The 12,440-nt window shown below is 41.8% G+C and overlaps 1 protein-coding gene across 1 annotated transcript in view; it reads left to right on the forward strand.

The window, feature by feature from the left end:
• adgrv1 (adhesion G protein-coupled receptor V1) overlaps positions 1–12,440 on the forward strand; it is a 137,144-nt gene that overhangs the window by 56,602 nt on the left and 68,102 nt on the right. Inside the window, exons 78-83 of the mRNA XM_076890783.1 lie at positions 68–209; positions 293–861; positions 972–1,235; positions 2,946–3,063; positions 3,186–3,357; positions 3,450–3,692. Coding sequence (XP_076746898.1) covers positions 68–209; positions 293–861; positions 972–1,235; positions 2,946–3,063; positions 3,186–3,357; positions 3,450–3,692 — 1,508 coding nt within the window. The remainder of the gene's footprint in view (positions 1–67; positions 210–292; positions 862–971; positions 1,236–2,945; positions 3,064–3,185; positions 3,358–3,449; positions 3,693–12,440) is intronic.

A 12,440-nucleotide genomic window follows, 5' to 3' on the forward strand; every position in this document is an offset into this window, starting at 1 on the left:
TTTCTGCGCACTAAACGCTGCACGTCCTCTTCTAACAGTTGATAGTGAGCTCCTTCTTTATATTTAGGTTCACTAACCCTGGTCCATGGAGAAAGGAGTAAAGCCATATCGCTAACAGCAGTTGCCGATTCATTGGATCCAGCTTCTTATGCTATACACCTCACCGCTGCTGCCTCCAGCTCTGCTGGAGCTGATGCTGTCAAGTTCAGGTAGTTGGTACACTGAATATTGGACTGCTACTTACTCATTGAATTTGACATGTGACCTCACTCTAATTCCTCTCCCTGCACAGGTCAGGTTTTACAGTGGCAGAGGTGGAGCCACTGGGGATCTACCAGTTTTCCTCTGATTCCCGCCAGATTGTTATTGCAGAAGACATCCAGACTATTACACTTTATATTCAGAAACTTTACGGTTCTCGTAGCAATACCACCTACCTGTCATTTAGAACAACAGCAGGGAGCGCAACAGCAGGAGAGGACTTTTTGGCTGTACCAGATGGCCGTTTGGTCTTCAACTCACCTTACCAAACCAACGCTTCATTAAGCCTTTCAGTGCTTGATGACTCCCTTTCCGAACCTGATGAGTACTTCCATGTAAACCTGACAGATGTTCAAGTTCTTAATCAGGACTTAGCGTGGGCACATACCTCTCCTCGCCTTAACCCTCAGCACAGTGCCGCCACCGTCACCATCCTGGCTAGTGATGCAACTGGTGGAATACTGAGTATTGGACCTGATCTGATCCAGGTACAAGAGGACATGGATGAGGAAACCCAGCAGGCGCGCAGCGTGGTTCTGAGGGTGCGCAGGTCTGCTGGTTTTGATGGGGCTGTGCGGGTTCGAGTCCAAGCCTATGGAGGTGTGTGTGCTGCATGTCTTTTACATCGATATTGTGGGACAGTGTATTGTGTTATTTAGTGTAATGTGTAAAAATTTTCTCTAACTTTTGTTGGGGTTTTTTTCTTTTAGATGGAAGTACAACTCAGCTACCCATCAATCTAAAACCTGTTGGGAACCTTGCAAAGGAAGAGCAGGACTTCCGCTTGGTGTCCCCTATAGTGTCCCTGCAAGCTGGTGAGAATGAGACAGAGGTTATCCTCTTCATCCTGGATGACTCAGAGCCTGAGGGACAGGAAGTATTCTATGTTTACCTCAGTGATCCAGAGGGAGGAGCACAGATCACAAACACTTCTCTCCAGGGATTTGGAGCTTTTGCCAAAATCACTATTCTTGGTAAATGCATGAAAGAGGCTTTATGGTATACGTTCTAATAACTATGTAATGTGTATTCCTCTACAGTGGGGCAAAAAAGTATTTAGTCAGCCACCGATTGTGCAAGTTCCCCCACTTAAAATGATGACAGAGGTCAGTAATTTGCACCAGAGGTACACTTCAACTGTGAGAGACAGAATGTGAAAAAAAAATCCATGAATTCACATGGTAGGATTTGTAAAGAATTTATTCGTAAATTAGGGTGGAAAATAAGTATTTGGTCACCTCAAAAAAGGAAAATCTCTGGCTCTCACAGACCTGTAACGTCTTCTGTAAGAAGCTTTTCTTTCCCCCACTCGTTACCTGTATGAATGGCACCTGTTTGAACTCATCATCTGTATAAAAGACACCTGTCCACAGCCTCAAACAGTCAGACTCCAAACTCCGCCATGGCCAAGACCAAAGAGCTTTCAAAGGACACCAGGAAAAGTATTGTAGACCTGCACCAGACTGGGAAGAGTGAATCTACAATAGGCAAGCAGCTTGGTGTGAAAAAATCAACTGTGGGAGCAATCATCAGAAAATGGAAGACATACAAGACCACTGATAATCTCCCTCGATCTAGGGCTCCACGCAAGATCTCATCCCGTGGGGTCAAAATGATCATGAGAACGGTGAGCAAAGATCCCAGAACCACACGGGGGGGACCTGGTAAATGACCTGCAGAGAGCTGGGACCAAAGTAACAAAGGTCACCATCAGTAACACACTACAACGGCAGGGAATCAAATCCCGCAGTGCCAGACGTGTTCCGCTGCTGAAGCCAGTGCAGGTCCAGGCCCGTCTGAAGTTTGCCAGAGAGCACATGGATGATACGGCAGAGGATTGGGAGAATGTCATGTGGTCAGATGAAACCAAAGTAGAACTTTTTGGTATAAACTCAACTCGTCGTGTTTGGAGGAAGAAGAATACTGAGTTGCATCCCAAGAACACCATACCTACTGTGAAGCATGGGGGTGGAAACATCATGCTATGGGGCTGTTTTTCTGCCAAGGGGACAAGACGACTGATCCGTGTTAAGGACAGAATGAATGGGGCCATGTATCGTGAGATTTTGAGCCAAAACCTCCTTCCATCAGTGAGAACTTTGAAGATGAAACGAGGCTGGGTCTTCCAACATGACAATGATCCAAAACACACCGCCCGGGCAACAAAGGAGTGGCTCCGTAAGAAGCATTTGAAAGTCCTGGAGTGGCCTAGCCAGTCTCCAGACCTCAACCCCATAGAAAATCTGTGGCGGGAGTTGAAAGTCCGTGTTGCTCGGCGACAGCCCCAAAACATCACTGCTCTCGAGAAGATCTGCATGGAGGAATGGGCCAAAATACCAGCTACTGTGTGTGCAAACCTGGTAAAGACCTATAGTAAACGTTTGACCTCTGTTATTGCCAACAAAGGTTATGTTACAAAGTATTGAGTTGTATTTTTGTTATTGACCAAATACTTATTTTCCACCCTGATTTACGAATAAATTCTTTACAAATCCTACCATGTGGATTCATGGATTTTTTTTTTTTCACATTCTGTCTCTCACAGTTGAAGTGTACCTCTGGTGCAAATTACTGACCTCTGTCATCATTTTAAGTGGGGGAACTTGCACAATAATACTAAATACTTTTTTGCCCCACTGTATTTTGATTGTTTTGTTTTCTCTGTTTCTTTCCTTTCACACCAGGGAGTGACTTCCATAACGGCATTGTAGGATTTAGCCTTAATTCTCTGATGGGAAAGGTTTTGGATGAAGATTCAGAGAATAGAACTGCTCTGCTCTCTCTGCAGAGACAGGAAAACAGGTAATGAAACACACCTTCTTTCTCATTTCTGCTTAACAAGTGGCGTTGATAAAAACACATCTCCTTTTAATGGTTCCATTATCAATGTGTTTTTTCCTTATGCCATTTTTCCTTCCGCTCAGAGCTTTTGAGGATCTGCAGGTCTTCTGGAGAGCGACCTTCGACAAGACATCGCTAACACTTGTCAATAATGGAGTCAACCTAACTACACAGCTTGTTCGGACCTCAGGAACAGCGACCTGTAGGAGAGGCGAGATAATTTGCACTCTCACTCTGGAGGTTGTGAATGATGATGTAAGGCAGGCAGTGGATGTAGACACTTGTAGATGTTATAGCACTTTTCCTTTATTTCTAGTCTTGAAATGTGCTAATCTGTTCTACTGTAGGAACCAGAATACCAGGCATGGTTCCTAGTGGAGATTTATCAAGTGGGTGCTGGAGCTACCATTAATGAGACCACCCGTTTTTCCAACATCACCTTAGCAGAGAGCGACAACCCAAATGGCGTTGTGTACTTTGCTGTGGGCCACAGACTCCCCATCGCCACCCTGACAACAACAAGCCTCATCCTCCAAGCTTACAGACAAGCAAGCACAGCTTCTGCCATGTCTGTACAGTATCGGACACTGGTAAGAGACAACGACATGCTTTATGTAGAAATTAAGCACAGGTAGAACTGGGGTACATTGCATAAACAGTTATACTTGAAACAAGCCAAATATTCTTAAATCTGACAAAAGTTTCTTGTTTTGAGAAGAAAAAAATTCTGCCAGTGGGCTGAGCAAAAGTTACTTGACTAGAATTGTTAAAACTAGCAAATGAATCTATGCCTTTTAACTAGACAAAACTGTCTAAAATTTATGCTTAAATGAAGAAAATTTGACTTACTGCAAGGAAAGAGACTGAATTGTTTCTTTCTTGATTGAGTTAAATATAAGAATTAAATCTCAACTCTGACAACAATAATTAGAAAAAAGTGCTGAGAATAAGACACCATCTGTTCAAAAAGCTACAAAAAATATGGGACTTTATCTTAAAGCAAGACACCTTGCTTTTTTTTTTCTTTTTTGCACTTTTATTGACACAGCAACGGGTCAGTAACTCAACTTTAACAGTACTGAGGTCTAATTCCAGGAGACTCATGTCTAACATTACCTACATTTGAGCAGGGTACTGTGTAACATGGCCACTGTAAGAAGTGCATATTCCAGATACTCTTAACAGGAATAATAACAGTATAAAATACTCATGACTGAATGTATCAAACATACATTTTGCTGCAGCTTGAAGCAATCAGCATTCAAAATCCTAGATTGCATAACTTTTTAGAAGAACAGCTTTAAAGATCACACAAACAAACGTGTCTTACATGAAGATGCAGTGACTGAGCATAACAGAGTGGAAAAGGTTACAGCACCTGGTATTGCATAAACAGATTATTTTGATTTTGTGCAAAAATTATGATTACTTCTCTGTCAGTGCGCCCCAGGGTGGCTGTGGCTACAATGTAGCTTGCCATCTCCAGTGTGTGAATGTGTGGATGACTGGATGTGTAAAGCGCTTTGGGGTCCTTAGGGACTAGTAAAGCGCTATATAAATACAGGCCATTTACCATTTACCATTTACTTCACATTTTAATATTTTTAATGATAACATTATTAGGTTTTTAATGTCCTTTACTGCAGAATAAAGGTTTCTTATGAAAGTTTTGTTTTGTTTTGTTTTTATCTTTAGCTCCATTCTAAGAAAATGACCAGTTTCAAGTGTCCTCAGTGTAGGACACATACAGGATGTCATGCTGAAATGTAAAGCACTTACAATAGAAGACAAACAACAAATTATTCCAGCCTAATTGATGACATTTATGGCATTTGCTTTCTGTGCTGACTGATATGCTGCTCAGTGCTTTGCTGCCTGCTTTTAAATCAGATGTCACTCTGAACATAAACACAAGCTACATGTGATGTCTCTGATGTGTATCTGTTTCTACCCGTGCTGATGCTAGCATGACTAAAGCTAGCCAAGCAGCAGTAAATATGTGAAGTAAGGAAGAAGGATATACTCATCAAACAAACAGGATCATAAGAATATAAAACCACGAGCACTACAAATGTAACAGAAATATGTTGACATAAAATGGCATGTTATTTGAAATCTACACGAAACAATGACACAACTACTTTTTTTCAATTTTTTCAATTTATTTATTTTTTACCAATTGTCCAAATTCGTCTGTGATTGGCCTGAGTGTGACAGAAATCATATTTATATACAACTAAATATGACTCAGCAAACATGTTTTAAATGGATGATTCCTCACTTGATGACGGATGATCCATTTCCATATTTGCTGAGTCTTAAATTTGATGTCAGTGAACTTACCAGTGGTTGGTGTTTAAAAAAAAAAGCCCCCAAATCCCCTATGAGCAAGCACTTTGCGACAGTGGAGAGGAAAAACTCCCTCTTAATGGGAAGAAACCTCTGACAGAACCGGGCTCAGGAAGGGGTGGCCTTCTGTCTCGACCGAGAGGGGTTCAAATGTTCACTGACAATTTAGTTGTATATAAATATGATTTTTAGGACTTGATGTTGACACCAATTATGTGAAATTGGGGACGCACACAGTTCCGCTTCTTCTTGTTCTTCTTCTTCTTACTTGGCGGAATCTCTGGCAGGCTCTTAACTTCATTCTCGAGTTCAGCCACCTTGACATTGAGCATTTTCTGTTTGTCTCGTAGACTTTGCAAAGATCCCTGTACAGAAAATGCAGCTGACTCTTCTTTTTCGATCTTCTGTTGTTCTGTGGTGTCTTTTTCTTTCTGAGGCTCCTGCAGAGACATTGCAGTGGATGGCAATGAGTCCTCTTTTTCCATCTTCTCCTGTTCTCCAGTCTCGTTTTCTTTCAGAGGCTCACATTTATGCATTTCATTTGCAGCAGTGGAATTTTGTTCTTTGTGCTGCTGTGGGATTTTAAGTGAGCAATCTTTGGCCTCTTTCAGCTCTCGCTCAGGAGATTCTTTCTTCAAATCATGAAGGGCCTTGTTGGGGCAGAGCTGGGATTTCAGGTCACTGATTTCCAGGTTGAGTATCTCCTGCTCCTGCCTATGTTTAACAGCCTGCTCTTCAAGCTGATTTTGAGCTGCTAGGAGCTGTTTCTGGAGCATCTCAATCTGCTCCTGCTGAATCCTACATTTGAGCTCAAATTCAGCCTCCTTAGAGGACTTCAGTCCTACAGAGTCAGTGTGTGAAGCCTCTGTGGTTGGAGTGGCAGACTCCACACACTGCTCTGTGGTAGGGTGGCTGATTTGGTCCTGCAGGGTAGCAATCACCTCATCCAATATGACAATAGCTTCATTGTCATTTGTGAGAGTGTCTGTCTCACTGATGTCATTGGGCTTATTACTAGAAGCCTCTTCCAGCTGCTCTATGAGGTCTTTAATCGTTTCCTCATAATTTCGCTTGTTCTCGTGAATTTCTTCACGAAGTTTGTTCACCTCAAGCTGGTGATAAGAGGCCCTCTTGTTTGCACCTACCATTTTACAGTAAAGGTTGTTCTGATGGTATTGGGAGGCTTCCAGTTGGTGTCTGAGAGCAGCAATCTCGTGCCAGGGATTAAACGGGGGTCTAGATGTGGGATTGGGCTGATATTGCCAAGTCCCCCCATTAGGCACAGGGTTTGGTCTGCTGTGGTTCTTCCCATTTCCCTCTCTCTCCATGTCCTCCTTTGCATTTGAAATGGGGAGGGATTCAGCCTTTTCTTTTTCAGGAGTGGCTTCAGTGTTTTTTTGCACTTCTTCATTTTTCGGGTTTGCTCCATAACCCGTGCTGTTTTGAGCTTCAAGAAGAGCCCGGGCATATGCCCGAGTAATTGGTCTTCTTTCAGCCACTCTTTTCTGTTTTTGCTTTTGTTGTTTCTTTGGTTTCACAACCGTTTCCTTTGGTGGTTGTGCCACAGGAGGCTTTTCAGTATTTGGTTGTGCGGCTTTTTTTGCTTCTGCCATTGTAGATGCGTCAGCGTTTGCGTCTGCGTTTCTCTGCGTCTGCCTTGTCTTTGTTTTAACAACCAGGTTGTTTTGTGTTTCTGCCATCCGAGATCCACTGAAGTTGGTTGAATGTCTCCCCTATTTATAGGTTTTTCAGTAGAATGTGCACTGTGACATCACAGGCTGTTCCTGTGATGCGCTGTTCCTTTGAAGTGCCATGATTAGAACAATTCAAAATAAAATGCCCACAAACCTAATGTAAAGGAAAGGCTTTTATTTTGTAGCACATACTGAATTAACACTATAAAAGCTACTCTACAGGAATTGCAGTAAAAAATAAAACTAAAGAAAAATATGTTTTTTAAATGGTTGTTAAAAAAACTAACCAAAGTAGAAGACAACTGTTTAGTGGAAAGTATTCCACATTCTAGAGATTCTCAGGCATAATAACTTCTTTCATAATTTAAACAAGGACAGGTAGAAAACGTTCATATTTAGTGAAAGATATTTATTAACATTATCCAATGAGAGTTACTGAATGTCTGTAGGCAGTGAGATCTTGGTGGTTGCCGAGGCGACAGAATGTCATCTATGTTTTGTTTTAAATTCAGTTTCAATGCTGAAGCTAAGAAACAACAGACTGCAGAGGGAGACTTTAATAGAGGTTTACTAACTCTTACTATCATATACATTGTGGAAAAATCTGTCTTTATTTAGCATAATATATTTGTTATAAGCACTAAATATGTTTGATGATTAACTGACGATGAACACTAACGTACCAAGCTGAAAATTCTGCTCACCAGTCAGCAGCTTATATTCACAAAAAACGGATAAATATGCGATCCATGCAACACTAACCAGCCCACAAAAACATGTGTTCATAATACAAAACAAGTTTACTTTGTGAAATGTTAAAAGGTACAAAAAATAAAACAATATGTTTTCAAGACTTTTTCACAAGTTCCTATATCTCACTGAAATATCTGTAGCTGATTTCTCGTATTTTAAGTGTGATGAGAAATTTTGAGTAGAAACAAGACAAATATACTTGATAAGATTTTGAGTTTTTGCAGTGTATATGCAGCTGATTGGTTTGGTCTTTAACCAACATGGAATCATTTATGTTGGGCAGCTGTGGCTATGCGTACTAATCAGTGCTTCAGTCCCCAATGCTATCAGTCCACACGTCAAAGGGCAAGATACTGAACCTTCGATTGTCCCCAATGCATTTGGGTGTGAATGAAATGTATGACTATGACTTCTAGTTCAAAAAGGGCTATTTATGTATTTAAGTCCAGTTGTTGCTCATTCACTGTTACCTTGAACGTGTCATGCTATCACCACTCTGTGTAACAGATATTTCCTATATAAGCAAATATGTTTTACACTATTTACCTACTGAAATGAAATCGTAACTCCAGAAAAATGTTTAACTGTTTATTTCTGGAATAATAATAATGCATTTCTTGCATTTCTCATGGCTTCTAATGGGGGCCTTTCTTAAAATTACTGGTCCCAGTAACAAAGACGCTTGTCGACTCAGAAATCGAGGGAAAACCAACAACACACCCGGCAGAACATTATGTTATTTACACGGGTGCACATAAGTGGTCCGCAGGTGCGCATTCGCTGTCAAAATAAAAGACGCGCACCAGATAAGAAGTTGCAACACGCGTTTGCGTCCATATAAAAGGCACTGTTTTTGTCCGCTAGAGTGGGATTTTCACGGCACATTGTGCACCACATCTCTGTGCGTTCATCATTTGTTTGAAGCCAGCTCACCTCCTGCAACCACTTTTCCGAGAACACGCGCTTCTTTTGTGGTTCGGACTCCTTCTGACATTTCTTTGGAGGTGGAGGAACACCAAAGTAATTGCTTATTAAAGGAGCTTGCTTCTTCGACATCTTTAAGCGTTCTAAACAAATGTCTGTCCTCCTCCAGAAAATCTTATGTACGCAAACACGCGTTGCAACTTCTTATCTTGTGCGCGTTTTTTATTTTGACAGCGAATGCGCACCTGCGGACCACTTATGTGCACCCCTGGTTATTTAGCTTGTCATATTGCAGCCACAGAAATTCTTTTGTCCATGAAACCATAAAGCTGCACTTTCCTTTTGTTCTTTTCCGTTTTGTGGTAAGCTTTTCTTTGGCTGTCACTTCTTCACCCTGACCTGTCTTATTTGGCTGAACTAAAATATATATCCTGCTGCTTTTACACACGCACTCACGTTGTCAGCGATTCTCTGCGCGATCAACCTCTCACATGTTTAAGCTTGCTGTGGGAGATTTCACTTGTCATGTTTGCATAGTAAGCTAACGATTGATAAGACGATGTCAGAGGAATTGGTGCGCAAATTATCGTCACTCACCAATCAGTACTGTCGCTCTCTATGCGCAGTTCGCGCGATTGCAAAGTGAAGCAAAAAACAAGCGCAAATTCAAACGCGATTTCAATATGTGACATATTGACAGTGGCTCACCGATGCCAATGACATAATTACCCAACTACATTGCCGAAAGAATGCAAAAGCATTGACATATATTTTTCCTACCTATGATAGCCCGACGGGCAGGGCTGAGATAGATTTTGGTAGCCCGACTGGAAAAATCGCTAGCCCTGGGACGTCGGGCTAGCGATTTTGCGAGCCCTGCTCTAGAAACAACAAGTAGGCCTGCAGAGCGAGAGCGAAGTGCTCTAATAGGGTGATATGGTACTACAAGGTCATTAAGATAAGATGGGGCCTGATTATTTAAGACCTTGTATGTGAGGAGCAGGATTTTGAATTCAATTCTGGATTTAACAGGAAGCCAATGAAGGGAAGCCAAAACAGGAGAAATCTGCTCTCTCTTTCTAGTCCCTGTCAGTACTCTTGCTGCAGCATTTTGGATTAGCTGAAGGCTTTTCAGCGAGTTTTTTGGACATCCTGATAATAATGAATTACAGTAGTCCAGCCTGGAAGTAATAAATGCATGAACTAGTTTTTCAGCATCACTCTGAGACAGATATTTCTAATTTTAGAGATGTTGCACAAATGGAAGAACGCAGTCTTACATATTTGTTTAATATGTGCGTTGAAGGACATATCCTGGTCGAAAATGACTCCAAGGTTCCTCACAGCGTTACTGGAGGCCAAGGTAACGCCATCCAGAGTAAGAATCTGGTTAGATACCATATTTCTAAGATTTTCAGGGCCGAGTACAATAACCTCAGTTTTATCTGAATTAAGAAGCAGAAAGTTAGCGGCCATCCAGGTCTTTATGTCTTTAAGACATTTCTGCAGTTTAACTAATTGGTGTGTGTTATCTGGCTTCATGGACAGATAGAGCTGGGTGTCATCTGCATAGCAGTGAAAATGTATGCTATGTCTTCTAACGATACTGCCTAGTAGAGCAGGGCGATATGGCCAAAAATATTTATCACGATATATATTTGAAAATTTGCGATAACGATATAAGTGACGATATAATTGATGCAAGACAAAATACAACTCCACAACATTACTAGCACAAAAAGGCAACCTTCCATTTATTTTCACTTAAACAAGAAGCTGGTTTTTATGTACATAAAAGCTTTATAAAAATGTAACATTGCAAATGCAAATTCCTTGCTGAAAGTTTAACCAAAAGGCATTTCCAGTAGAAATGGGCTGACATATCCTGAGCATAACCATGTATAATATCCACTGAAGTTAAAAAGAGGTGCTTTGCAACATTAAACTGCAGTGTGCAGTATGTATTTTTCGGACCATAAGGTCCACAGGATTATAAGGCACATTAAGTGAAACAAAGCAGTCAAATAAATCAAACTTTATTAAACTCATTCTTCTTGCTTCCTCCACTTCTGTACCATTGATTCATTAATGTTGAATTCTCTGGCAGCTGCTCTATTTCCATGTTGTTGCAGTATATTAATAACTAACCTTGTATTGTGGATGGATTATCTCAGTTGTTCTCCTGACTGAAGTTTGGTCCGTTTACAGCATCCTGCCATGCGATTGCATTTGTCTCTATCTATCAGGAACCTTAACGTTAACTTTTATAAGTGGAAAAGTGTTAGTGTTCGTCCTCCAGCTTCACTGTTTATGTTATGCTAACATAGCTGTGTCGCTAGCGATCACGTAGCACATCATTATATATCAGCTAGCCCAACTACAGTAACCCTACAAACGTCACTGCTGTTTAGTTTCCTGTCTTCATTTATGTTGGAAGTGATAGCAGAGCTGTACGTAGGGTTGCCAACCGTCCCTTAAAATACGGAATCGTCCCGTATTTCGAAACAAAAGTACACGTCCCGTATTGAGCTAATAAGGGACGCACTTTGTCCCGTAATACAGTGAGAATCAAAAGTAGTCTATAACTTTTAATGGAATTAACGCTTTGTTTGAAAACATAATTCCCAGCCCCTCTCCTGCTTTGTGACCAATGAGCTGACAGCACACTTACGAGTATGACAATTCAGATTACCGCTCATCTCATTGGTCAAGGAAAGGTCGCTTACGGAGAAAATACCGGAAGACAACAGATGACCACAACAAGAAGCATGGCCAACAGGGAAACAAACGCCGACACTGCGGTACAAGTCTCGGACGACAGTACACCTAAAGCTGGGCAAACACTGTGCGATTTTTTTCAGTCACGTTATTCAGCTCCTGCTCAAACTGCACGATTGACTCGCAGGGGTTAGAAGTTGGTAGGTCACGATGCAGGGTCTCACACTATACCGCCCGATGCTCTGATGCGACCTGAGTGCTCACACTGTGCCTCCATAAAATGAAGGTTATAACAGAAAATCTGTCGCGCTCTCTCTCTCCGTCTTTCACTCACACAGACACGCACACCACCACCATCAACTTTGCTAAATTGCTAATGAAAAACATTGATCGGGCAGCTGTGATTGAGCAGCAGTGTAGATCCAACTTTTTTCACGGTTGTTGTGTCGTGATAATTTCTGAGGCCACATCGAAAAGCCTCGGATGAGCTTTCCAAAGTTCTACAAGTTGTACCTCCATCGCTTGTGTCCAGATCACACGCTGCACTGCCGTGTTGCGGCGTCTTTTTCGCCGACATTTGTGTTTGCGCGTGAGCAGTGTGACAAACTGCGGTGACACCCTCCCGACCAAGCGATTGATGATCGGGAGCTGGTCGTGAGGTGTTAATCGCGTCTCGTTACCCCACGCAGGGACGTGCAGAGGGGGGGGGGCTAGAGGGGCTTGAGCACCCGCCCCTTTCCTGATGAGTGCCCAAAGTGCCCTTTTGTTGAGGCAACTTTTAAAAAAATTTATTTATTTTTTTATGTGTGTGTGCGTGCGGAGTCCTGTCTGTGCCCCTCAACAATAATATTTAACTATTAATCACAGTTTTGCTAAATAAAAGGATCTGGCTTGCATCAG

The sequence above is a fragment of the Maylandia zebra genome, linkage group LG12, assembly GCF_041146795.1.
Source record: "Maylandia zebra isolate NMK-2024a linkage group LG12, Mzebra_GT3a, whole genome shotgun sequence".
NCBI classification, from domain to species: Eukaryota; Metazoa; Chordata; class Actinopteri; order Cichliformes; family Cichlidae; genus Maylandia; species Maylandia zebra.